Genomic DNA, 26,746 nt, shown 5'->3' with positions numbered 1-26,746 from the left:
AAGGCTGAAAACTTTTCACTGGACCACTTTTCTTGAGATGTTGGCTCTATTACACATTAAAAAATAATGCAGTTTGTTATTAAGTATGAAATACTTGTTTAGTGAATTTACTGAGTAAGTTTACATTGTGGACAAAGTACAGATGCAAATTTCCCTTCCCTCCACTGATTTTTTCAGAGGTACAACTAGCTTTTGTAAACTAAAAACAGTTTGTTGGTTCTCTGATGTATTTACTTAGTTCCTAGTATTGTTTCTTTTCTCTGAAATACTAGAAAGTGGCTCAAAAGGCAGACGTGACTGGCAGGGTGAAAACTTCGGCCAAAAATTGTAGGGAGTGCTCTCCAGCAAGGGGGACCTCCAGGAAGTGGACAGCAGAGTGAGATGTGACTGGGAGATGCTGTTAAGTCCCCTCTGGGGAATGCCTTCGAGGCTCAGTGCTGACCTGTCCCATTATTTTATAACTTCTATGACTTTTGCTTTCTTTTTTTATTTCACTTTTATTCATGATCTTAAACCTGGAGTAAACAAAGGGGAAGACATTTAATCCATGACACAGAAAACGACAAACTAACAAATTGACTTCAGTTTACACAAAATGCATATATTCGTCTGTTTCCTGTTGCTATGTGAAATACCTGGGGCTAGAGTCCTGGGCTCCTTAATGTGCTTCTTGCCACTGGGCGTGTCCCTCCTTGGGCATCCTGTCTGTTTTGTGTGTGGGAGTTCAGGCCTGAACAGTGTGGTTCCTGTTCCATCCAAGTGGTCTTGCAGCTAGCCCTCACCTTTTATTTCGGGAGGAAAGGACAGGTCCTTGAACTCATCCCCTTGCAGAAATGTGCTGGCTGCGCCTTGCTGACAGTCTGCGTCCTGACCTGTGTGCCCTGCAGAGCTGGCTCTGACACAGTTTGGCCTACTAAGTCTTGCTCCCTTGACTGTCCTTCTGAACCCAACCAAGTCCACTGCTGCTGGCTGGACAGACAAGACACTATCCTATCATGAATATTCAACATGAAAAAATAATAACAAGTAATTCTTCCTTTATTTTTCAGAAATGTGTTACGGACGAGTGTTTCTTTTTTGAACGACTGGAATCAAATAACTACAATACTTACCGGTCAAGGAAATACTCCAGTTGGTATGTGGCCCTGAAACGAACAGGGCAGTATAAACTTGGATCCAAAACAGGACCTGGGCAGAAAGCTATACTTTTTCTTCCAATGTCTGCTAAGAGCTGATTTTAATGGCATAATCTAATCTCATTTCACAAGAAAGAAGGAAGCATATTTTAAAATCTGTTAAGAGAAAAAGGAAATTATATACAGCACGGTATATAATAGATAACGCGTCAGACAGCTTTTTATCTAATATTTAACCATTGCCTCAGTAAAGAAACACAACAATTATAAAAAATGTGTAAACTTTCTCCTTTTATATAACATCTGCTGTTACTAAATGAAGATTACCTAGATTATGTTTTTCTTACATTTATATTATTTGAAAAGATTTTGAAGTGTCTTTACATGTGAATTTTCAACAAGGAAATCATAGGCATTAGAAAATTACCATCAAATATTTAATAATCCCAAGTGTTCATGACATTTTATTATCTGGCATATATTAATCAACATTGACAGTTTCTTAAAATTTTCAACACACATCGGTGTGGATTCAGTGCGCTCCTGTCACAGTGCACACTTCTCTGGCAGTTCCCTGTGATAGAGCTTATAGAGCAGGCCTGTGGACGCTGCCGGAAGCTCCTCCACGGTGAGGTCTACCTTGTCAAACCCTTCTCTGTGCCCGTAGAGCAGCAGCCTGGCCACTCTGCTGGTGATGGGAGTTGTGTTTCCAGCCCTGACCAGGTCCACCAGGTCCACCCACTCGCACCTGAGACACTCCTGCGGGCAGCAGTTGATGGTGAAGGAATGTGGCTGGAGGCGACAGATGATGTACATATCTGACTTCCCGAAGGCTGTGGGAAGGCTGTGCTGCTGTCGAATACTCAGGAGGGACCTGAATTCTGACTTTATACCAGTCTCTTCAAAAACTTCTCGAACTGCTGTATCTCCTACATAGTACAGATGTGCGGACTGTAAGGATCACAATTTTAGACACATCATCTATGAAGATTTGTAGTTAAAATCTCAAAGTCCAGAAGCAAAACCTTTGGTTGGCTGTTTTCAGTACTAACTCTAACTTCTGGATGTCCTGAAATACCAAAATTATTTCACTACTTTACACCTGAGATGCTTTTGATATACTGACTATTTCTTTGGCTGGTTGCTAACTGGAGGCTTATTCACTTTTTTTTTTTTTTTAGGGTTACATCTTTTCAACCTCTTCCTGCTCTGTTTCCCAAAAGGTAAAAGCATAGGTTGCAAAAAAAACATGTTGCAAAGGTGCAGATAATACTTGCACATATTTCTTCATTATTATCCTGTTCCTGATGGTCCATGAAAGCTGCCTAAACTTACATGTTGCAGAACTGAGCAGAAGTGGTCTGTTCTTCCATAAAAGTCCACAGAGCTGAAAAATGGGTCAAGTGAACTAAGAAATGATTCTGATTTCTCCTGGTGATCCCAGGTGGGACTGTCAAGCCTCTGGTCACCGAGCAAATGCCTTGTGACCATTTTGTTATGCTTCTCTAGTAATGTGGCAGTGAGATCCCACTGCAGGAAGTTTTGGCATTGCCTTTGTTTCCTGAGATAAGACTTCAAAGAGCTTGGTCTCAGTCCTTTAATACCAAAAGGCAATAGATGTTCATCAGTTTTCAAAAGGCTAGGGATACATAAAATGTATCATATAGCCAGATGTGGTGGTGCACGCCTGTGATCCCAGCAACTGGGGAGGCTAAGGCAGGAGGATCCCAAGTTTGAGGCCAGCCTCAGCAACTTAGCAAGTCCCTTTCTCAAAATAAAAAAGAACTGTGGGGCTGGGGTTGTGGCTCAGCGGTAGAGCACTCATCTAGCACGGGTGAGGCTCTGGGTTCGATCCTCAGCACCACATAAAAATAAATAAAGATATTATATCCAACTACAACTAAAAAAAATATTTAAACAAAAATAAAATAAAAAGAACTGGGGAATGTGGCTCAGTGTGTGTTTGATCCCCAGTACTAAATATATAAATAAACTACGTTAAAAATTTATAACATAATAAGGGCCTTCATATTCTGGAAGGTTAATTTTTCAATTAAATGCAAAATTTCTGTGGCAGGATTTTTATTACTATTGCCATATTTTTGTGGTGTGTTTCCTGAATATCCTGAAAGACCACCTAAATGGGTTTCACCCAGCTTTGTGATGTTCTGTCATTGTCTCTGGAAGCATCTATGAGAAACCCTTAAAGAGCTGCCTTCCTTGACGGCTTCTCTGGGAGGCTCACTTGCCACAGACAGGCTGTTGTTCAGACACCTTGAAGTGCCTTCACTATGTTGTCAGTGACTTTGCCTTCTAAGTAACTCTTTTGGTTAAAAAACAGCAAGGAAGAGGAAGCTGCGAAGAGCAGGCCCACCTGCTGCTCTGGTCCTCTGCTCCTCTTCAGTGCCCTGGATGTGCTCCCCATGAGCAGGAAGAGTACGGCCTTCTCAAGTTAACCTATGACTTCCCATATTGAGATCTGCCCATAGTCTCAGCATGACTAGTTTTACATTTTAAAACTGAAACCACTGAGGCGGGAGTTGTGGCTCACTGGTAGAGTGCTTGGCTGGCATGTGCAAGGCCCCGGGTTCAGTTCCCAGCACTGCAGGGAGAAGAATGTGGAGGTGGTGGGGTTACAACTGAAGGCATAGAAGAATAATCTAGGTTAAAAAAATTCCTTAGTATGAAACTTTAATCTGTATACAGTATATATTTGTTATTAAAGTGATTATTAAAGTTGGTGGCACTGGTCTTAAAATTTTAGATACTGCCCCTAACTCTTGTTCATATCTGTACTTTTATTCTTTAAATGCTCTGAAAAATATCCTGGGGACTCTGTCTAGCTCCTAGTAGCACTAATAAGAAGCTGGGTACTGAGCTCATGAGTTCAGGCTGTCTGCAGGCCCAGGAAGAACAGGGCAGGCTGCTGAGCAGGCTGTCCTGCTTGAAGTCAGTCAGCACTGCCTGGAGAGTTCTGACCAGTCTCACAGTAGTACCATCACTGACCACTCCTGAAAATGGAAGGGCAAACAAGTGCTTCCACCTCTGGACTTTTGGAGATCCCTTCCACCTCAAGATGAAAATCTCTTCCTCAAGGATTTTCAACATGAATTTAAAATTTTTTTTTTTTTATCAAGATCAAGTGACTTGTTCTGTTGTGCCTTTAAAGTTATTTTAATATACTGTAACCTCAACTGAAGTAAGATATACTATTTGACAAGTGTAAAGAACATAGGAAAAACTAATAAGCTTTTGTTTTTATTTTTGCTGATTAAGAGATGTGCGTAGCTGGGTGTTGTGGTGCATGCCTGTAATCCCAGCAACTTGGGAGGCTGAGGCAGGAGGATCACAAGTTCAAAGCCAGCCTCAGCAATTTAGTGAGACCCTGTTCAAAATTAAAAATAAAAAAGGTCTGGGGATGTGGCTCAGTGGTTAAGTGCCCCTGAGTTCAATCCTTGGTACCAAAAAAAAAAAAAAAAGAGAGACGTGTTTGAATATGTCATCGTAATATTTTGTTGTTTAATTACAGGACAGTGATGAAATGGAGTTTATACTTGTTATTTCTAAATTGTAATATTTAATAATAGGGCGAGGTTGAAATGAAATAAATAATAGGAAGAATTCTGTGGAATGTGGGCTTTCATGGCTCTGGTGCACTGATAATCTTTGTGACTACAGATCGACAGAGGAGATGGCATTTCCAGGATGGCAGTGTGTCTATTTTAACCTCACAGATGCCTTTATACCACAGCCTGGAGGACTGTATTCTACTTTGTATATGGCCCTCTTACTTTCTGAAACACTACAGAGAACTCTGTTTGCCTCACGTAGTATCATCAAAGAATGAAGGATTCCAAACAAACACATTTCCCAGTTAATCAGTATATTTACTGGGACTCAACAAAGAGTCCAGTCTGGAGCCAATAGAAGTGTTTGTGTGTGTGTGATGGAAGTATTCCTACAGTATGTTACTTTCCTGAATGTAGGGTTTAAAGAAAATAATCTACAAATTGTTTGGATGATTTGGCTTCATTATCAAGAATATTCTCTTGTACTGTTAGAAAACAGAAATACCCTCACACAGACATCTTTCAGACCTCTAGTGTCAGGGGTCATTTCTAGCTGCTCTTGGGTTTTATCACATAGCTTAATTTATACTACACCCAGGTAGGGAGGTGAATGACAGTTGCTGCTTTTTTTCTTATTCCACATGACTGAGGTATGTGTATAATCTCTGGATGGTGGAGTGTGATAACCACAAATACTTTTGAAAAGTGCATTTTTAATTATCTTGACTTAAAGGTTCTGGATTATACTTAAACCTAAACTTAATGTATTTAGCTTAGAAATGTGTATTTCTTCACTTATATTTATATGTAAGCCTGACATTCAAAGGATCCATGAAAGTTCAAAGGAAAAAAAATGGATTCATTTGTGAAGGCAAGCCTCAGAAGGGGAAGCCACAGAGGCTCCCCAGACGTCCCCCAGTGGCCAGGATAAGAATGCAGGGCGTGGCTTCCCTAGTTCCCACAGTGCTCAGGCCTCAAGCAGACGGTAATTAGAATAGGGTAGCCTGGCACAGTAAATGGCCTTCTCTTGTAGTGCTAAACACTCCCATGCCACCAGCACACCAGCACACCTAGCAGAACCTAAGCAAAAGGTCAGTAAATTCTCCAACCCAAGATCTGCTGTAGACACACCTGAGTGTGATCAGTTTACTGGAAGATGGTTAGGAGTTGGCTATACAAGGCATAGAGGGCATTCTGATCTGTAATAACATTTAAAAATCAAGTTTCAAGAACACACACATTTTAATTTTTATAGTAACGGGGATTTAACCTGGGGTGCTCTACCACTGAGCCACATCCCCAGACCTTTTTATTTCGAGACAGTTGCTTAGGGCCTTGCTAAAATGCTAAAGCTGACCTCAAACTTGAGAACTTCCTGTCTCAGCTTCCAGAGTTGCTGGGATTATAGGTGTACATCACTATGCCTTGACTTTAAATAAAAGTAAGTTCAGTAAATTGCCATAATGTATTCTTGACTAAAGAGAGTAGGGGACGTGCATGTTAAGGAAGAGGTCTTGGAGAAATAATGTTAGTATCAAATGAAATTTTTAGTGATTAGGATGACAATGAATTTGATCCAATGGCTGAAGAATAGACAAGAAAATTATTTTTATTCTTTTGTTTCCTATAAATTAGTGGCATAGAGAATTCTCAGATTAGTTCCTATTTCTCTGTGTTAAATGTTGGGCTCAGTAAGTTATTTTAGGGAGCTATTCCTCATTTGAGACTTTCTCATGATATTTTACTGTTCTGGCTTCCTACGTACTCAAAATAAATAGTAGATAAAATTCTTATAAAGAGAAGAATTACATCATTTTAGCTCTATAACTGACTTTATTATATTGATTCAATGTTAAATTTAAGTTATCATTCACCTTTCTGTGATATAATGGTCCAAAATTTGTGTTTTCTTGTAGTTTAACTCCAACATCAATTTTAGTCATATTCAGAATAACCCTTAATGCTAAGCTTTACTCATGGATACCTAAAGCTTTCATACAAATTAATCTAGAGACAGTCCTAAACAGAATAGGTGTTGAGTTCCTAATGGTATTCCTCAAACTAATGAAATAAATTGAAATGCTAGAAATGTTGCTGCTAATTTTATTGAATTAGTAATCTCTCTGAAACTTTCTGACTTGGTCTGAAGAAATTAGAAAATTTACATTCTTATTCTTCGATACAGAGCAAGATAAAGTAAGCACGTGATTTCCTCAGTATTTTCAAGCTACTTATAATATGTAAGATACATACCAATATCTTCTCCAGGCTCTGACAGGCCTCCTGGAAACTTCCACATATTTTTCATCTGCAACATCAAGCAGAAAAAAATGTTTATGTAGCATTTGTTCAGTAACACACAGACGCGCACACCTGCAGGTGCCAAAACACCCAGCGCTGGTCCAGGCAATGAGAACTCACTTTTTCCAGTTTCCTGTTCTTCTCCTTCCCTCCTTTGCTGAGGAGCTAATAACTTATGAAATCTTTCTCCACCTTTTTCTTCAGGAAATAGAAGTAATTTTATTTGGTTAATGTGATAAAATTTGTATTAATGAAACTTTGGAGGGAAATATCTACTGCATTTGTGTAACTTAAATTTCGCTGCTAGTTAACTATGAACAAATAGGAGAATCTTACAGATGCTGCTATAATTAAGTAGAAAGCACAGAATAAATATAATCACTAAAGGATGCTATTAATTTTCATATCTATTTACTGTATTGTATTTCTAATCAGACATACTACTCTTAAGATTCTGTTGTCTACATCAACAATTTTATGTAAAAATGTAATTGCTTTCCATGGGTAGTATGAATAAAATTGATCAGATTGTGTTTTCTGTCTATGATTTCTTTGTGTTTTCCCAGAACACTGCTTTTTCTGGTGGGGAAGGGCAGGTAGGAAGCTCTGATCATTGGGATAGCATAGAGTAACTTAGAAATAGACCACAGGTGATTATGAGATGGCATGACAGTGTTCCTGTGGCTGTCAGGATTGCTGTTTCCTTTCAGAGCTTTGTTCTATGTATCCATCCCCACAAGGAAGCTGAAGAATGGCCAGCACTCTGCATACTCTTCATGCACAGAAGGAGCCGTGGCCCTCTTGCTGGGGAGCTTGGTGGCCCACGCATTTCCTGAGGAGAGCTTCCCCAGGATGTGTCACTTCTTAATCATGCGAGCTTGGAGACCAGTGGCAAGGTTCCCGGGGCTTCCCAGACTGCTGGTTAAGTGGGTGCAGCGTTCAGGCCGCCCACCTTTCCGCATCTGGCTCAGGCAGGCTCAGTGTTGGTTTACAAAGTAAATTATGTTTCACTTTATTAGTACAGAGAATCCATCTCTGAGTCTCTACCTCAGTACACTGTCCTGGATTCCACTTCAGAATAGTTTCAGCAGCTTTGCTTTTGTAGAAACTTCACAGGCTTTTGTCTGACCACCAACATAAATTCTATCTGCAGCAGCAAAACATGTTATAACTGGGTCGACAAATGTTTAAAAGAACAATAAAAGTCAACTTTCAAAATCTTTGCCTAGACTTGACTATAAATGATTGAAGACTCTATCATATTTGGAGACAGAAACTTGTCAAAAGGGGGAAAATGCTGAACAGAAGGATTGAAAACAGTTCACACAAATCTGATTTTTTAATAAGGCTTCAGTATGGAAAGATCAGGTATATTTTATGCTGGTAAATAGGTGTGACATTTCCTGATATCACTTAGGTTTAAAGAGCTTATTTTAAAAAGTTTCCTTCTCCCAAAGTCTGGGTTTTTGAGCCTGGGGTCTAAGTGGTGGGTGGAGAGGCCTGAGTCATGTGATTTGAAAATGATTGAGCAATAGCAAGGCAGGCAGATCTTCCCATTCTCTTTATATTAAAACACTCAACAGGGTTAGTAATGTTAAAATAATGCTAAAATATTAGCTAGTGTGTACTGAATGCTTACCACGTTCTAGACACTCTGCTAAATGTTCTTGTAAGAATTAACACATTTAAACTGCACAGAAATCCAACAAGAGTCTGTTATTCCCAATTTAGAGGTGATAGAATTAGTCACTGGTCTGGAGTCACAGCTAGTGTGGGTTCAAGTCCAGGCAATTTGATTTTAACCATTTCTTTTAAGAAATTTGAAAAGCTGATTTGAGACTTCTCACTAATACTTAGCTATGTGGTTTTTCATATACCTCTGGTCTTCTCCTCATACTAACTGGAATATTTTGTGTACATTCAATCAAAATCTGTATCTTAGACCTGCACTCCCCTAGTATATGTGAATTTAGATTAAAACTGAGGGCAGTGTTGAATGTGTTACCTGTTGCCTGTGATATTACCTAGCAGTGATTTATTATTATTCTATCTTTCTAACTTCTTTCATGAGGGAAAAAAACTACTGAGGATAAGTTTGGAAGATTTAGTCTCCTTGAATTAGCTACATTTTAAATCTTTGTTCTCTTTTCCTATACAAAACATCTCTAGGATTCCAAGTATAAAATTCTACTGTACTTAATTCCCCGATTGTCATAAAGGAACTTTTTACTCTCTTTTAAAAGAAATGTTTTTCTCAAATGTTCTTGTGCCTAGAAGCTCTGTTTGAACTACTCAATCTTCACAACTGTGACCCTCCCTGCTTTAGGTTGGTGAGGTCATCTAGGTCCTTAAGCATACCAGAAAAGGTAAATTACCTTTTAAAACTTATTAAAATGTATGATTTCAAACAATACTAGAGTAGTTCTGTCATAATTTGGAATGGTGGTAGGAGGACAAATTTTCTTATGCATTTGCTAGTTACAAATCTGATGTGTCAGGCTGGGATTGTGGCTCAGTGGTAGCGCACTTGCCTAGCATGTGTGAGGCACTAGGTTCGATTTTCAGCACCACATGTAAGTGAGTAAAATAAAGGTCCATCAACAATATATAAAAATTTGATGTGTGTGTGGAAAACAGAAGACTGTAGGAGAGGTAAGGATGGTCTCCTGGATTCCTTTGCAATCCTCCCCTTCCTAGAGTCAGTAATTGCAAGTTCAGGAACTAGGCATTTCAGGTGTTGACAAAAGGCACTCTGCTAATACATTTTTCACTGATACTAACAGAAGGTTAGATACTTTCTCTGCAATTTCAAATTTAAGAGTGCTGTTTCTTTTACATTTGTCCTGAAGATAAACTCAAATCTATTTTAAGGTTTTTAGGATAGGTGAAAGAGCATGATTCATTTTCTGATCCCTTTTTCTCAGTAGTTTCTTAATTCCATAGACATTTTCTGTTTTCCTGAGCAGAGGCTTAGCTTTAGGACATTGTTCCCTGGATATGGTTCCTGAAATCCTAACCAGGAGTTTCTGTAACAACAACCCCAAAAGACTACTAATTTCTTTGTTTCTTTTTTCTTGGTAGAGGGGAATCAGACCCAGGGCCTTGCACACAAGCCTCTACCACTGAGCTATAACCCCAACCCTTTAATAAAAAAAATTTCTTTTGAGACAGGGTGTTGCAGTGTTGTACAGGCTGGTCTTGAACTTGAGATCCTCCTGCCCCAAGTCCCGGTAGCTAGAATTACAGCTATGCACCGCCGTGCCTGGTTTACTAATTTCTTTCAGTCATATCTCAAGAACCTGGAACAAGGGCACAGACTTGCTTGCCTCTTCCCTTTGGTTCTCTTGTATTATTTTAACTTCTTGTTCTGCCTTTATTCCTATCTGGCTAGATACCAGAAATCTGGTTATCTTTTATCACCACTGTCTAATCTTGACACTACCATACTCACTTTCTAGGATTTGAACCTGGTATATTGAGATTAATCTCATTATCTACAATATTATAATCACCAATGACTTGGAAGCTACCATAAAATCTCTCATAGTTTGGCTGATTCATTCAACAAAAATTTTGAGTGCTAGCTGCTAGGTATACAGAAACTAATGTATAATATTGCAAACCAGTCGTTCTCTTTATCACTGCTCTGTTTATTTTTTGAGTAACACATCTCCATCTTATGTATTCATTTTATTATTTGTATCAATGTATTTGACTGTTAGCTCCAGATGTAGAAACTCTGCATTGTTTACTAATTTATGCCAGTGCTTAAAAGGTATGAAAAGGAACCCAGTAGTATTTAATAAATCAATGAATAGGCCCCTAACCTGAACACAGTTTGTTAGCACTCAATTTGTAAGGTCAAGCCACTGGTAGATCTTTTTATTACTCAAAGCCATGGGGTTGGGAAGGAGAAAGGACACACTTTAAATGTCCCTTTAGGTCTGTGTTTTGAGTGTGTGCATATAATCATTCTGAGGGTTACATTTTTTCTATAAAAAACACTTCACAGGCCTAGGATATAGATTAGTGGTACAGCACTTGCCTAGCATGTGCAAAGCCCAGACTCAAACCCTAGTACCACCCACACATGCTTTTAAAAACAAAACAAAAAACTGTAAAGCAGAAAACTGGCTTGAATGTCTGAAAATAATTCTAATTATTTATAATATATAAAATTTATTAATAAGTACTTGTTCAATTATGTTTAAATTCCATCTAATGCCAAAATATAGTAACTGATTCCTTTTCTCACTATTTTTGTTGCTAAAATAGACATCCATACTTGATTTGCATATTTTGTTCTTAAATGAATCACTGCTTATAATTTAAAAAAAATCAGAACTCTATTTAAAATTATCATTCCTACTTACTCTGCAAAGAAACCACTATTATAACATAATTTCAATCTGTCTAGCTTCTACCAGTGCCAATGTCCTGGGGGGAACGTGAAAACCTGACTAAATCTGAAGCAGCACTTTCTCAAACGCATGATTGGCAGGTCTGAACACCAGCAGAATTTGGAAGCCCAAGTTGCTAGCTCAGCTGCTCTCAGACTTCATAGCACAATACCTGGAGGCTGACTGCTGGGCTCCCCCCCGAGAGCAGCAGAGTTCACAGGTGGGGTCTTCTGTCAGTACCCAGCCTGCCCTTCCACACCTGTTTTGTGATGCTGGCACAGGGCCTCTGTTAACCAGTCTCTGCACTGCCAGCTGACTCCCTTTCAGGCTCCACCAACAAACTCCAAGCCTGGAGAAGGGTGACGGTTATTTCCTGTACTCTCCTGTGCTGTGGTTCCTGGGCACACCATTCCTGCAGTCTGCTTTGCTGCCAGCAGTTCTTTCCTATTATCAGCAAAATCCAGTTTGCAGTTTTCCTCACATCTGGCAGACACCAGGACTGGGTAAGTAGCACTTCCTGTGAGGGATTTTGAGTTTGGGTGATGTGTCTTCCCAACTGGAGGGACCCACAACCCACCAGAATGGCATAAGTTACATTGAAGACATCTGAGATACAGCAGATGGCAAATGAGACATTTTCTGACCTTCCTTTATCCTATTAAAGGCAGAGATTTCTGAGAATGAAGCTGCTATTAATCCAGGGTGTATAGAGTAGAGGGAACTTGGGGGAGAGGTGGGAGCTTTCAGCTAGGCATTAGGCTGATCATTAATTAGCACCTAGAGGAGGAACTGCAGTAAAAAAATATCAGAAGCTGGCTGCCATACCTTGCATGTGTCCCCAGGAGTGCTATCCCTTTCTCTTATTATGTTGACATATAAATCCTTACCCTGTGGAACTCTGCTCTGTTAATCTAGTTGTCAGTTAACTTGCGTCAGTACCACCACTGGCAAACAGAGTTCCCAATTCAACTCTATGACTTCACCTCTCTCATGGAGTTTTCAAGGTTGCAGATGGTGATGATAATAGGTTGTTATGATGGTTACTTTGATTAGTAAGGAGTATACAGGCTGGCGTAAAACTAGAAAGCATTCACTGAATGCTAAATGCTCTTCCTAAAAACAAAATCCAGTTTCTTAATGCATTAAATTTTCTCAGAAGTTGTCTCTTCATGGCTCTTAGATTATAATATTTAATTCTAAGTTCATTTTACATTTGGATCAATTTTTGTTATCTGAAAGGAAATAAGGATAACTGTCATATGTATATGCGTGTTTATACATCTCTCATACACACACATGGTCACATCATTTATTACCCTTCTATGTGCTGTCATGCTGGACAACCTTGAGTATTCCAGACTAGTAACTGGGTATGGAAGGAGAGAGGTTTATCACTCTTACATGAATGATTAATTTTAGACTTTGCCTAACCTTTCTTTGTTTAGTTTTTTTCCAAAGATAACATAATTCCAAGTTAGATTAGAATCTTGGTTCCACTACATTATCTATGTATTTTTTGGCAAAATACTTAGTCTCTGTGACTTGGTTTCTTCATCTGTAAGATGGGAATAAAACCCCTCATGGGTTGTTGTGAAATACTCAAGTCTTCAACTAAAGATGCGGCAAACATAAAATGATTCAATGGGACATTCCTCGGCTGTTCAAATGCAGCTACACACAAAGAAAAATCAGAGCAATAAGAATCATATATTCACCTGTATGGAGAACTACATTTTTCTTTAAATGATACATTCATGAGCTTAAATAGTGTATGTTTATATAATTAATTAGTAAATTTCATTCCAAAACAATAATTAAAGACACTGGGAATAAAACAACTCATTTCTCTCCCTATGTATGTGCCATAAATGTTAATTTTAGTTACTAAGTGAGGCACTTTGCACATAACTAAAGTTTAACATCTTCTAAAATAACCAAGTAAAAACTTCCCTGTTAAAAGACACACTCCAGAATTATACCAGTCAAAAAAGGTCTTTTGATATTTAACCTTCCTTTCCTAATATGATGTCTAACAAATCCTTACTTCCAAATAATTTATTTCAAAAAATGGTGAGCCAACTTAGATCCAGACAGTTGAATTCACTGCCATCTCCACGTTGAACTCTCCTAATCTCTCTGGCCCATGAGAGTGAACTGATGTATTGTTGTTCATACTTTTCAACCACTTCATCCTGCACTGACAACTATTCTTACCAGACAATCCCTAGAATCAACCCTTCACCTGCGTTTAGAACAGAGATCTCTGTTCAGCTTTTTGTGCAGTGCTTCTTGTGGGCCACATTCAAGCTACATCATGGCATGACTCCTCAGGGCACTATTACATAGGGTATAAGAGCTGGAACTGCAGCCACAGGAAGTCATAATAAATTCCCTACAAGCTTATTTAAGGACAGGCAGTGCAACCCCAGCCCCGTACACCAATATTTCCCTGTATCCAGTCCCGTGGGTGAGGGCCACTGCCTGGAGTTTCAAAGTACTTATGGGTTATGACAGTGGAAGTTGTAAAGAATAAGGAATACCTCTTTTTGGTAACATAAGAACCTAGAGAATTGACACCCAACATCTGTTCTGTCCTCAGTAATTCATCAGGAGGAATGAGAAGAAATGTGTGGGTACTTCAATTTAAATATCTTTTAAAATTCAACCAAATATGCCCTTTAGTGAATTCATCATTTTTCTTCCCAATATCCCCTGAATCTGCTGATGATACCGTTATTCCAGCATCTTCTCCCAGCTCAAAATACTGAATGATTTAAAACTTATTCCTTTTCTTAACACAGTCACGGTCACCAGTTCCTAAAGAAACATCTTTCCTCCTTTTTCATATCACTATCTTGGTGTAAGCCTTCCTTCTGCTCATCTTAATTACTGAAGCAGTGGCTTCACTGGCCTCTCTGGCTGTATCTCTGTTTGCATCCTCACACATCCTGTGGATTAATAAGCATCAAATCACATTTTATTAACATATTTGTCCTTACTGAAAACAAAAGAAACCTACAAACTATACTCATAATCACCAGGGATTGATCAAAGCTCCTGAGCAAATAAAGTGCCTATGAAAATGTTTTTAAAAATAAGCATATAAATATCATTTTCAGTAATATGTTTGTAACACAGCATACTGTTTCATGCCTAAAGTCTGTGCAATGGGACCACCTTATTGTTAACTAACAATACTAAGCTTATTAATTTTTTTTTTTTTGGTACTGGGGATTGAACCCAGTGGCACTGAACCACTGAGCCATATCTCTGGCCCTCTTTTGTATTTTATTTAGAGATGGGGTCTTATTGAGTTGCTTAGGGCCTTGTTAAGTTGCTGAGGCTGGCTTTGAACTCAAGATCCTCCTGCCTCAGCCTTCCTAGATGCTGGGATTATAGGCATGTGCACTGTGCCCAGCTCAGCTTAAGTTGTCTTTCAGGGAGCTATCAGATCTACTATTAAAAAAACCCCAGATTCTGTTAGAGTATACTGATACAATACGTGATAGATCTTAGGAAAAGAAAAGTATCTTTGGTAACATGAGCCTGAGTCCATATGTAGCTATTATCTTTATATTTTCATGTCTAAGGTGATCATAAGGTAGACTGGACTTGAAATACATCTAAATGGGGTAGGAACAGAAGAGGAATACCATAAGACTACTGTAGATGTTATACATGAATTCAGGCTCTCTTGATAGGATTAAAACCAAGGGCATCATTTCTGGACTTCTTTCATGTAACATTATTTTAGGTCTGTTTTCCTTATTTTTAGCTGGAAGTTACATGTGCCCACATGGTTGAATACAAAACAGCCAACTATAATTTAAAATTTGATAAAATTTTGAAGAAATAAAATCCTGATTGCATAGTTCAATAGCTGTCATCTCCACGCTGAATCTCCTAATCTCTCTGGCCCGTGAGAGTGAACTGATGAGTGATGAGTGAACTGAAGCCTAAGCATAGGATAGGCCATCTAGCAAAATTCAACAAGTGCCTGCAAGAAGCTGGAACATGGGCTGGGCTGGGCCTCAGTGGGGAGCGCTTGCCTTGCAGATGTGAGGCCCTGGGTTCCATCCTCAGCACCACATAAAGATAAATAAAATAAAGGTATTGTGTCCATGTACAACTAAAATAAAATATTAAAAAAAAGAAGCTGGAACATCAGACTGCCTTAGGACAAGGAACTTGTCTGCTCATCATATGGCAGGCAGATCTGCTAGGTGAAAGGGGTTCCAAAATGCTCAAACAATACAATTTTCCTTTTTATTTAGTATAGATGAAGTATTTTTTCACATCTTGTTTCATTCGTGCTAAGCAGTTGAAACTTTAGTTTACTGGAAGTGAACTTTAAAATAATAATTTAAAAATAATATTTTTAAAGGAAATATAAGATAATGGTTCTGTTTTTTGTTTTGATTACATAGAAAAAAACTTAAATGTGTATCATCCATTAATTAAATAATCATATTATGGTGACAAGAGGTAAAGACAAAAGATTTAAGCAAAGAAAACCCATGGAAATTTTAAAAGTTCATCAATAGCTTAGTAATTCAGTGGTCTGCTTATGTCAGGTATGTATAATTTATACATGGATCACAAATAATTTTAGATCATTTAAAATCTTGACCTTGTTCTAAGGTACATTTTATAAACCAATTTCTGAGAATAATCTATTATGTATTTGTCATTTCTACCATATCTCAGAGGTGGCTATCATTTATTCAATGTGAAATGTAAAAGAACTACAAAACACTTTAAACTCTTTTTTTTGGCCTTTTGTTACTCAAAGAAGCTTCCTTTTCTAGTGCACCTTTCTGACTCCATTCTTGTGCCTTCAATACTTTGGCAGCCATTTCCGGTTCCGTATGGAAAGCGGAAAGCGTACCTGCTCCTGCCAGACACATTCAGCACACAAGGAGCCACTACAGGCCCTGCTGATGCTAGTTCCACAGTGGCTGTTGGGAGGGAAGGAGGAGAGCCCACCACACTGTGTCAGCTGCTGGGCCCTCCCACTGCCCCTGGATGCTGTGCTCCAAGGAGGCAAGATACTTCACACTCTAGTAATTTTTCCTGATTTGGAAGTATTTCTAACTGTATTTGGAATTATTAAGATAGTTATACATTTAAAGTAAATGATACAAATAACTCCTTAAATATATGCAACTTAATTTTGAAAAATTCAACAACAGAAAAATCTTGACCTCCAATGGTTGGATACCCAATGGTTACTGGTGAAGTACAATCCTTAATAAAGGAAGACTCTCTCAAGTGTATACAGGACTTGCATCTATTTCAGTCATCAGCTATTTCTGTGAATAGACATCTTTACTTATTAATAACATTCTTGCCAAAAAAATAGCTCTTTCTTGTCATACAAATAAAAAAAGAAAACAAATACTGTGCTCAGCATTCTATTGTGTATTGCTATAAATATAAACTGATACAAATGAGAGAACAAATCATTAAACTGTGCATAAGGTCACTCTGCCCAGCATGGTTTTCCATTGCTGTGCATTTCCTTCTTCATTCGCTCAAGTACTAGGAAGGGATTCAGTGGAAAGAACAGAGCAGATAGTTAACAAATCCCTTCCCCAGGAAGGTATGAGGACTAGATTTGAAAGATGAGAAAATGGGCATGGAGACTTGCCCAGGGGCAGGTTGTCATCCTTACACCAAGTCTGCTGTTTACATCCCCTCCCCTCACCTGGCATGCTACTGCTGGGCTGATTTGAAGGTTATTGTTACATTACCCTCCCCCTATTTAATCACCACCACTTTATTACCATGACCGCAATCTGTACATGATTAACTGTTTACACTTAAATCTAAACCCCAGGCACCCTTAAAACTAGGCCCTCCTGGTCCCATTTAGTCGTTCTCACCAAATATATGTGTTTTTCCCCCAATTTAAATACAAAATCTATTGAGAGCTAGATAATGACGTTAGGTCTCTATAAATTTTTGTTGATGATAAGATGCTTTAATTGAGTCACAGATTCTGCCTTAATTTAAACCTCAAAAGTTCCTTATTTAAGAATGACTTTAAGATACCATTTCTGAGAAGATGATACTGATTTCAGCCATTGTTACAAATAATTTAAATTTTAAAAACATATAGGGAAATATTTTGATTCTGTTTATTGATATTTACTTAAGTCTCAGAAAGTATTAAGTAACTATTCTTTCTCACTCTGAGTTATAACTTCTGGGAGAAAAATCCAATTTTTACTCATGACACTGCTCTCCTTAGTGTCTAGCTGCCTAGACCTATTTTGGTATGAGGTACTTCATATTTGTTCCCAGCCTGGTTCTCAGGTCAAAAATCTTAACACTCCTACATTCCCGACCTCTGTGAACTCTTACTATTATTCCCACACCATGCCAGTCCCTTTGTGAACTCTGTGCCTTTACACATTCAATTCTAACATTCTCAGCTTGCTTTTCTACCCCCTTTTAAAACCAGTTCATCACCTCTACTCATTCTCCTAGACTTGTTTTAAGTGTCACCCCTTCTGAAAAGTCTTCAGGGGCTCCTTACAGTCAAAGTTAACTATAATTATCTGCTCTATGACTGTCTGTCCAAATAAACAGGGAAGGGCATCAGGGAGAGCGTCTTACAAATCACTGTACTCTCAGCACCTGGCAGAGTGGAACACACCCGAATGCATGGAAGAATGTCTAACCCAGGGCCTCTACCACCGAACTATATCTTTTTTTTTTTTTTTTTTTTTGGTACTGGGGATGACCCAGGGGCACTTTACCACTGAGCCACATCCCCAGCCACATTTTGTATTTTATTTAGAGACAGGGTCTCACTGAGTTGCTTAAGGTCTTGCTAAATTGCTGAGGCTGGTTTTGAATTCAAGATCCTCTTGCCTCAGCTCTGGAGCTGCTGGGATTACAGGCGTGCATAACTGTGCCTGGCTTAGATAAGTACTTCTTGATCTTATATTTAAATATTTATAAATATTTAAATAATCCATAACTAGTTAAAAATATTTTTTTTTTTTTTTTTTTTTTGGTGAAGTTTTAACTGGGAATTGAATCCAAGGGCACTCTGCCACTGAGCTTTATCTCCAGCCCTTTAAAAAATTTTTTGAGAAAAGTTTTCACTAAATTGCTGAGGATCTCACCAAGTTGTTGAGATTGACCTCGAATTTATGGTTTCCCTGCCTCAGCCTTCTGAGTTCTAGTACTTTTTGATTGGAAAAAAAAATGAAAATGATCCATAATTGCTTAGAAATAACTTCTGGATTCTATAATTCCTTAAATTATAAATTCCCTTAAGTTTCTACAATTTCTTAGGCATGTCAAAATTTCTACATTTTCCAAACATTTGGAAAGCATTTATAATGCAGGAGCAACTTACTTTATTTCGATCTTGTACGACCAATATTTTTCTAGTACTCTCATCAAATACAGCTCCTGTTAGGAGAAACAATAAACGATAATCAAGAAATATTAATTTCATTCTCTTAGACTCCTCCCATACTTATCTGTGGTTATCAAAATCCTACCATGCTTGAAGGCCTAGTTCAGATATCATCTCATTCATGAAGACTTGTAAATCTCCTGAGCAAGGAATTGATTGTTCAGTAGTTATTTTTAGTTCTAGTATATACTAAGTTGTAGCATAATCATCTGCTTAAGCTTCTCTAGATTGTCTATTTCTCTTGGTACACAATCTTTCTATCCTTTCACAGCATTTTATTTATAGTGCTCAGATAATTTTAAGGGCCTGTTGCAGTTCATTTGGCATCTATAATAAACTACCACAAACTGGTGGCTTATCATAACACAATTTTCTTATAATTCTGTAAGTTGAGAAGTTCAACACTGAGGTCCTGGCAGGCTCAGTGTCTGGAGAAGGCCTACTCCTTAGTGTCTTCTAGCTATGTCCTCACACAGTGGAAGGGCAAACAAAGTCCCTCAGGCCTCCTTCATGAGGGATTGGATCCCACTGCCCAAAGGCCTCCCCTCTTCACAGCCTCACACTGTTGATTAGGCTTCAGTGTGTGGATTTGGGAAGAGAGATATTCAGAGCATGCAGTTAAAAGTGTTCACTGAATAAATGCATTTGCTTTTTCATTCTTTCTTGAATCACTGCATAGAACACAGGCCTCTGACCCCTAACAATCCAAATCCTAGTATTTTAGTATTCAGTTCAGAACCTTTCTGAAGCTAATTGTACACAACATTTTAACATATAACACAAATATTTCTTTTTGTAGTTTAAAGTTCTAATCCATTTATTTCATTTACTCATTAATTATACACATTACTGAGTGCACTATAGATTTTGCTAGCATTTATCTTTGAGCAATCCTGGGTCAAAAATATAAATAACAGTCTAATGATCTTTATTAGGTTCCTTTAAATGGGATAACGTAAACATTTGTTTATGTGGGAAGATATTTTCCACATATTCAGTCATTCTTTCAATATTGAGTCCTTATACACAACATATGGTAATAAATACTATGTAGAGATAAAATATGTAAAGGGAATAGGTATTTGTAACACAAGGAAAACTGAAATGAAACACCACTTAGTGTTTTAAAACAAGAGTAAAACCAAATGAGGTGTAATTAACGATGATGGATTCTATTATAAAATTTAGACTATGATGAAATTGGACTTTCCAAGGGATAGCATGCAAGGAAACCTACTCTTAAAGTATAAAAATTTGTGATTAGCCACCTTGAACTTTCCCCTAATGAATTCACTAGTAACAGGAGCACAGAACCAGTACACACAACTTGAGTGACCCCTGCTGGCCACAGAACAAGAGCTAAATCAATCCTAGGTCAGAGATCAAGTGGAAATTCCCAGCTTATGGCCAGAGACTGTGCTTACTGCTTTGTGTGCATTATTGTCTAGGGTGCTCATCAAAAGAATCCGCTGAACATCCTGAGTACCTGAGTTCATGCAGCCTAGAGGGAGAGTGGAGCCTGGCAGCCAGTCTGGGCTCCAAGTAGACACTCTTTTTTTTTTTTTTTTAAATTGGCTTCATTTATTTTTTAAGTTGGACACAATACCTTTACTTTATTTGTTTATTTTTATGTGATGCTGAGGATCAAACCCAAGGCCTCCCATGTGCTAGGTGGGCACTCTACCGCTGAACCACAAACCAAGCCCCCCAAGTAGGCACTCTTTACAGTACGATATGGCACTCCAAGGGCTCATTTCCACTTGAAGGCTTGACATTCACTCAAGAAATCCTGGGTGTCTGCTTTAGGCCAGACTGTCTTTGCTTGAGGATACAGTGGTGAAGGAGACTTAAAATACCCACCTTCATGGAGTTGATATTATTGTAGGGATAGGATTGTCAATTGTGTTATGTGCAATAAAGACAGGTGGCTCTAGATAAAGGGATAAAGGCTGATAGGATTGGTGTGCAGGAGAACCCCGTTTTAGACAGGAGGGTCAGGAGCTTTTCTGACGAGGAGACACTTGTGCAGAACCGTCAACTGTCAAGAACTGGACAAAGCTCTGAGGAAGCACATTGCAGGGGAAGAAGCCAGTAGATGCCAGGCTAGTAGGTGCTGGCTTGTGAGGGTAATTAACCAGGGAAGAAGCCACAGCTCACTCTGGTCCAGCCATACTATGAGCAACCTTCTGTCCTTCTGTTGCTCATAATAACATCGACTATTTTCTCTCCACCTAAAAATCTCTGCATTAGATTGTTCCTATCCCTAAGAGCCCCCTCTGATCTTAGTTATCCTTCACTACTGGTCAAGTTCCACATCTCCCATTCTTGAAGTCCTCTAGAACTCCTAAACTATACGAGACAATACAATACTTACTTATAAACTCTCATGGAATACTCTTCGTGTATATATCACCAATTCTATGGTAATGATTGCAAACTCAATCAGAAATCCATGACAATGAATAAGAGTTATTTCTGACTTTCCAATGAAGTGTGAGGCTGTCACCCAATTATCAAGTACAATCGTTTGTAATGAAGCTGAATGAAAAGCTTAAGACTTCAGATAGAGAAGACATTACTAGACTTCTTGAATAACTCCTTTAAAACACTTCTTATGTGCAAAATAGCTTTAAAACTCTTGTAAATTATATAAAATTGCTAATTAAAATTATTAATAAATTACTATTTAATACATATTATTGCTTTCATTTAAGAATCTCCTTAATCCTGGTTCTCAAAGGGTAATTTTAAGACCAAAAGCTGCAATAGCAGAAATAGCCACAGGAAAATTATTAGAAATGCCAATTCTTAGGTCCCACTCCAGACCTACTGAATCATCAGTCTGTCTTAATAAGCCCTCTGATTTTGATGCCTTCTACTATGTGAGTCCCTGTCTTTATTGGAAGATAGTATTCTCTCAATTTATATCTATGAAGCTAATCAGACTATGAAGTTCTACACTGTCATTAAATCATGCTATTTTAAATAATGGTTTGGCACAATAACTTAACCTAAATGTCTTTAAGAAGTAATATTCAATTTGGTTCTCTTTACCTTATACTCAACCTAAGCTATATTTTACTGTACAGATTCGTATGTTTAGTACTAATATGTGTGATAAGAACATGAAAATTGTCAGAATCAAAATAGATTCACTGTGGTAAACCTAACCAAAAAAAGAAAAAGTGAATAAGGCTGGGAGGTTATGAAGGGCTGGTCGTACAGGAGGCCTGATGGTAATCATCACAACATTCTGCCATAACCACAGCTTTCAGAGGCCACCGTGATAACATAAAAAAATACCTCTATGAGGACATCTGCCCTGAAACTGTTTGCTCAACTTCAGACTGCTGTACTTTTATTATTAATCACTGTGGCCCAGGGATAACCATTTCCAAATATCTGCTGAAATTCTACTCACATCTGTCTCTCAAATTTTGTCCTGGCCTCAAATTCTTTGAACACACTCATGGTTTACCATGGTACCTGTATTCCCATTGCAATACTCGGCTATTTCTAAATAAATTTCATCCTTTAGAGACTCTGATTGTTTTGTTTATTTAGGTTGAATGAATTTATTTCCTGATTCCAAGTCATGCCACTGTTTGAGAACAGGTTTGGAATTCAGCTCTCAATGTGCCAGTTCTTTGTGATGCCCTCTGCTGATCTGTAAAGCAACTTTCCTTTATTTAAAAGCTCTGCAACAGTTTCAGGAAGATAATCACTGAACAAAATCATTCATCAAAGAAAGAAACTGGGTTAACCTTAAGGAACTTTAAAAAGTGAACTCTAGGGGCCATGAGTTCGAAACTGACCTGCGACTCCTACTTGATGTGTGGCATACGCTGGTAATCTGCTGGGCCCTTCTCCCAGCCACAGGGTCAGTGTTGATGAGTCCGATTCTGCATGGTGAAAGCGGAAGCCCAGGGAAGCAGCAGGGGCAATAAATCGGCTTTGGAGGATGGGAATATGCAGCCACACGGCTATTTTACCTTCTGATTGCCACTCATGTATTGCAGCTAAAATGTAGAAGATAAGAATCCGTAAACATTTTACAGTGAGACAAATGGGATAAACTAAAACTGGGCTCAGCGTGTCACTTCCTCCAGAAAGCCATCTTTAGGGATGTACTTCCTCATGATTAGCTTTCTAGAGAGATCCCAAAATGTCCTGTTCACATCGCCAGCATGGCTACTACCATGTTTTTCATAATTACCACATTATTTATGTGATTTTCTACCAGATCAAAATCCTTGAGAACACAAGGATTGTGCTGATCTTCACATCCATACCAGCTGAAGACAATATTTGGCACATAACAGGTGTTGTTAATTGCAGAATAGACAAATAAACTGATTTAAACAAAATGGAATACAATTTTAATGCTGTTTCTTTCTCTGTTTTGTGATGCTGGAGATCCAGCCCTGGGCTTCATGCGGGATAAGTGTTCCACTACCAAGCTACATCACCAGCCAATGGTTTCTTTTAACACCCTTAGTTTTGATCTTTATTAAGGACTTTTACTTGCACTTAAAGAGTTGTGCCATAATTATTTTTGGTTTATAAATTTCAAGATGGTCAAAAGTATATAATTATTTTAAAATAATTATGCTGGTTCTAGAAAATCTTAAAAATAAAGATGATGAATTAACCTTAATGTTTTACTAGTTTGAAAATGTCTAAAATTTTTTTGTTTTCATGAATTTTTTAAGTAACATCATATTACATACAGCTTATATCATGTCTTTCACAACATATCTTAAACATTCTGGAGTAAGTCACCAAAATTCTTTGAATGAATATAAATTTCTAATAACTCCAAGTTTTCCATATGTAGGTATTCATAAGCTTCTTAACCAACCTTCTACTCATAGACATTTATTTCTAATTTTATTATGAAAAATTCCCCAATAAACATGATAGGTTTTGTCTTTGAATTTTTTAAAGTTTCTTACTTCATTACATAAGATTAAGCCAGGGGATAAAGATGCCAATTCATTTAACCTTGCTAAGTTCCAGATGCTTTACAACATTATTTAAGTACTCACAACCATGAAAGACAAAGGCAGGGGTGAAGAAAGGAATACTTCACAATTTTAGAGATTTGAGAACCCTTTCCGGTCACTTTCCCTATGCGTCATATCACTTGCTTTTGGCCCCAACCCTGAAGCGTGGGTCTTGGGAGGCTTGAGCACCTGTTGAGGGAACTTTTCCCTCTTCTCTTCCTCAGCTCTGCAGCAAGCTCCTCCAAGCCAAGGACCATGCTGTATGCCTCTCTCGAAAGTTGGTGTGCCCAGAACAGTGCCTTTAACAGATTTGGCCTTAGCATGCTGTGAGGCCATGGGATCAGATCCTTCTGAACTTTTCTCTGATTAAATCTTTAAAAAACAGAGGTCTAATTAAAGCAATGTGCAGAAATCTTAGAGTTGATTAGGTTTTTTTAAAAAAAATATTCATTTTTTAGTCGTAGTTGGACACAATACCTTTATTTTATATGGTGCTGAGGATTGAACCCAGGGCTCACATTAGGCACGCGCTCTGCTGCTGAGACACAACCTCAAGTTGATGAGTTTTGACATGTATGTACACCCATAACCGACACTTGAAGATTGCAGTCAGGAATTCTCATGTATTTCTTCCCAATATTTCAGAAAAGGTTTTGCAAAAGCACTGCTATTTGCTGCTGTTTTGCATCTTATACTCTTTGGCAAAAGGCTAGTGCCTAGTCCTGACTTCACTTAACTGTCAGCTCTCTAGCTGCTTTCAGACATTTCCTGAAGACTGCCACTTCAAAACTTCTCAAAGTACTTTCAAAAGGGAATACTACAGTCCCAAACTAGCTTTATATACCAGCTTGTTTGTTTCTGGCACCAATACTTGAAGTCTCAGACTCACTTTTGAATTCTTTCCTTTTCTCAAACTTCAGTGATTTTTTCTCCCACCACCACCTTCCATCCCCATGGCTTATATCTGCCCCTCAAAGTCCAGCTCATAAAAGTCCACCTCTTGAGGGCTGGAGTTGTGGCTCAGTGGTAGAGCGCTTCTCAGCACCACATATAAGTAATTAAATAAATAAAAAAGGTCCATCAATAACTAATAAAAATATTTAAGAAAAAAAGTATCTCTTGAACAAAAATCTTTCCTAAACCATGTACAAATGCTATTATGTGAACTTAAAGAGTACTAACCATGTGAGGATGATTAGAACTCATCCCGAATTACCTGATGACATTTCTTTCTCACCCTATTTAATATTCTATACAGTTGCAATCCAGGTTAGTGCCATATTATGCACCAGTGCTCAATCTCTATTTATTAAATAACTGGTTGCCTAAGGTGGCACAGCTACTCGGTGGCATAGAAAGATCAGAAACACCCTTGCAGTTTATTATCTGTGTTATAATTACCATCTAACTTTTGAGTTGTCAATAAAACAGGAACACAAAAAGAATGGTGGACTTCTATGTGTAAACAGCTTAGCAACTTTTGCTGATGTTATTCACAATGAGTTCAACTTATTTGAAAAGAACAAAGACTTCCAATCAGGCTTTCTTCTCAGATTATTTTAGGTTCTCTCTGCAGGCACTGTCAGTTTTGTTTGACTGAATGACAACAGAATGGAGTTGTAGCAGTAGGCCAGCGGGCAGCAGGGTACAGGAAGAACAGATGTAGAGCCAGGGGAAGTTACCCTATTCTCTCCATTCCTCGGTCCCATCATTTAGAAAAAATCTTAAAAAAAACCCAATTATTTATCATTCAATAAGTTATTTAATATCAACATTTAATAATTTGACTATCATTTAATGATTCCTGAATGGCACATAATTCGTATTATCAAGATACCAAGGTTGTCCCTTCAGAACTCCCGAGTGTCCTGCACGGTGGCCTGCCTGATCACACCGTCAGTCACCGGGCGGGCACTCCGCGCTGAAGCACCCTAGGGGACGCATTCTCAGCGGCAGGGCTCCTGGCAGGACCCGGGACCAAGCGTAGGACGTCACCTGCAGACCCAGGTGCCTGCCTTGCGGTGCCAGCCGAGCGCCCCCTGCCGAGCGCCCCAGCGTACGCACGGAGGTCCTGCGGGGGTCAGCTGGGCGCCGGCCGGGCAGCGGGCGAGGCTGGCAGAGCCGCGGTCGGGAGTGCCTTCCTCGCCTGGACCTCCGAGGGGTCGACGGGACCTGCAGTGTGCCCAGGGTACCCGGCGAGCGCGGGGCTGGCGCTGCGCCACCGCCCCGGGCCGCCCCGCTGCCGCGGCCCGCGCGGACACTTGCCTCGCAGGGCGCTGCGGAAGGCGGCGTCGTCCAGGCGGTCCAGCGCGCCGCCCCGCGCCAAGCGCACCGACACGCCCCCGAACTTGTCGGGCTCGCCGCGCAGCTCGCCCGAGAGCCCAGAGGCCCTGCGGCGCTCCGCCGTCGTCCCGAGGGCCGCGCCTCGCGCCCGCGCCCACACCAACGCCGCGCGCCAGCAGCGCCTGACCGGCCGCATCGCGTCCCGTCCCGTCGCGACCCGTCCCGTCAGCCCCCGCGGCGGGTCGCGGTCGCCGCCGTTAGCCTCAGAAGGGCGCCGCCGCCGCCGAGTGGGCGGGGTCCCCGCCGCGCAAAGCCGCCCGCGTAGGCCGCGAGTCCCGGGCTCCCCAGTTCCTGAGGGCGGGAGACGCTTCCCCACGTTGGTGGCGTTCGCTCGTTCACACCGACCGACGTTCCAGGTGAAGCGGGGGACGAAGCTCCCCTGCGCCCGCTCCTTTAGGGATGCACCACCGACGCGCCGGCTCCAGCCGCCGAACCGCCCCCTCCTGGGCAGCAGCGGAACCTCGCAGTCGGGCCGCGTTCCACTCCGGGCTTTACGGCGCGGGTCGCGCGCGCCGACCTCTGCCCCGGAAGTCTTCGCTCGGCTGCGCGCACGCCC

At 39.7% G+C, this 26,746-nt stretch overlaps 2 protein-coding genes across 5 annotated transcripts in view; one reads left to right on the top strand and one right to left on the bottom strand.

The window, feature by feature from the left end:
- Positions 1 to 7,538, top strand: part of Fgf2 (fibroblast growth factor 2) — a 44,953-nt gene extending 37,415 nt beyond the window's left edge. The window contains exon 3 of the mRNA XM_076864382.2: positions 1,050 to 7,538. Coding sequence (XP_076720497.1) covers positions 1,050 to 1,235 — 186 coding nt within the window. The 3' untranslated portion in view covers positions 1,236 to 7,538. The remainder of the gene's footprint in view (positions 1 to 1,049) is intronic.
- Nudt6 (nudix hydrolase 6) lies at positions 1,408 to 26,676 on the bottom strand. Of its 4 annotated transcripts, none has more exons than XM_076864378.1 (5): positions 26,113 to 26,676; positions 22,657 to 22,860; positions 18,779 to 18,834; positions 6,959 to 7,013; positions 1,408 to 2,065 (listed from the first exon to the last, which is right to left on the bottom strand). In XM_076864378.1, exons 1-5 carry the CDS (start codon positions 26,324 to 26,326, stop codon positions 1,683 to 1,685), a joined length of 912 nt encoding a protein of 303 aa, XP_076720493.1. In that variant the 5' UTR covers positions 26,327 to 26,676; the 3' UTR covers positions 1,408 to 1,682. The 4 variants fall into 4 exon arrangements, with proteins under 4 accessions (XP_076720493.1, XP_076720496.1, XP_076720494.1 ...); XM_076864381.1 differs by having other exon boundaries at positions 26,536 to 26,676; XM_076864379.1 differs by lacking the exons at positions 18,779 to 18,834; positions 26,113 to 26,676 and having other exon boundaries at positions 22,657 to 22,741.
- Positions 26,677 to 26,746: the final 70 nt, after the last annotated feature.

This window comes from Callospermophilus lateralis, chromosome 8, assembly GCF_048772815.1.
Source record: "Callospermophilus lateralis isolate mCalLat2 chromosome 8, mCalLat2.hap1, whole genome shotgun sequence".
Lineage (NCBI taxonomy): Eukaryota > Metazoa > Chordata > Mammalia > Rodentia > Sciuridae > Callospermophilus > Callospermophilus lateralis.
This window is presented reverse-complemented; position numbering and strand designations above follow the sequence as displayed.

Excerpts from the sequence above, each read along its gene's own strand:
- Nudt6 (XM_076864378.1), bottom strand. The coding sequence starts at position 26,326 with ATGCGGCCGGTCAGGCGCTGCTGGCGCGCGGCGTTGGTGTGGGCGCGG. Across the intron at positions 22,861-26,112 it reads CTTCCGCAGCGCCCTGCGAG|CTGCAATACATGAGTGGCAA; the intron begins GCAAGTGTCCGC and ends TCTACATTTTAG. Across the intron at positions 18,835-22,656 it reads ACATCAAGTAGGAGTCGCAG|GAGCTGTATTTGATGAGAGT; the intron begins GTCAGTTTCGAA and ends TTCTCCTAACAG.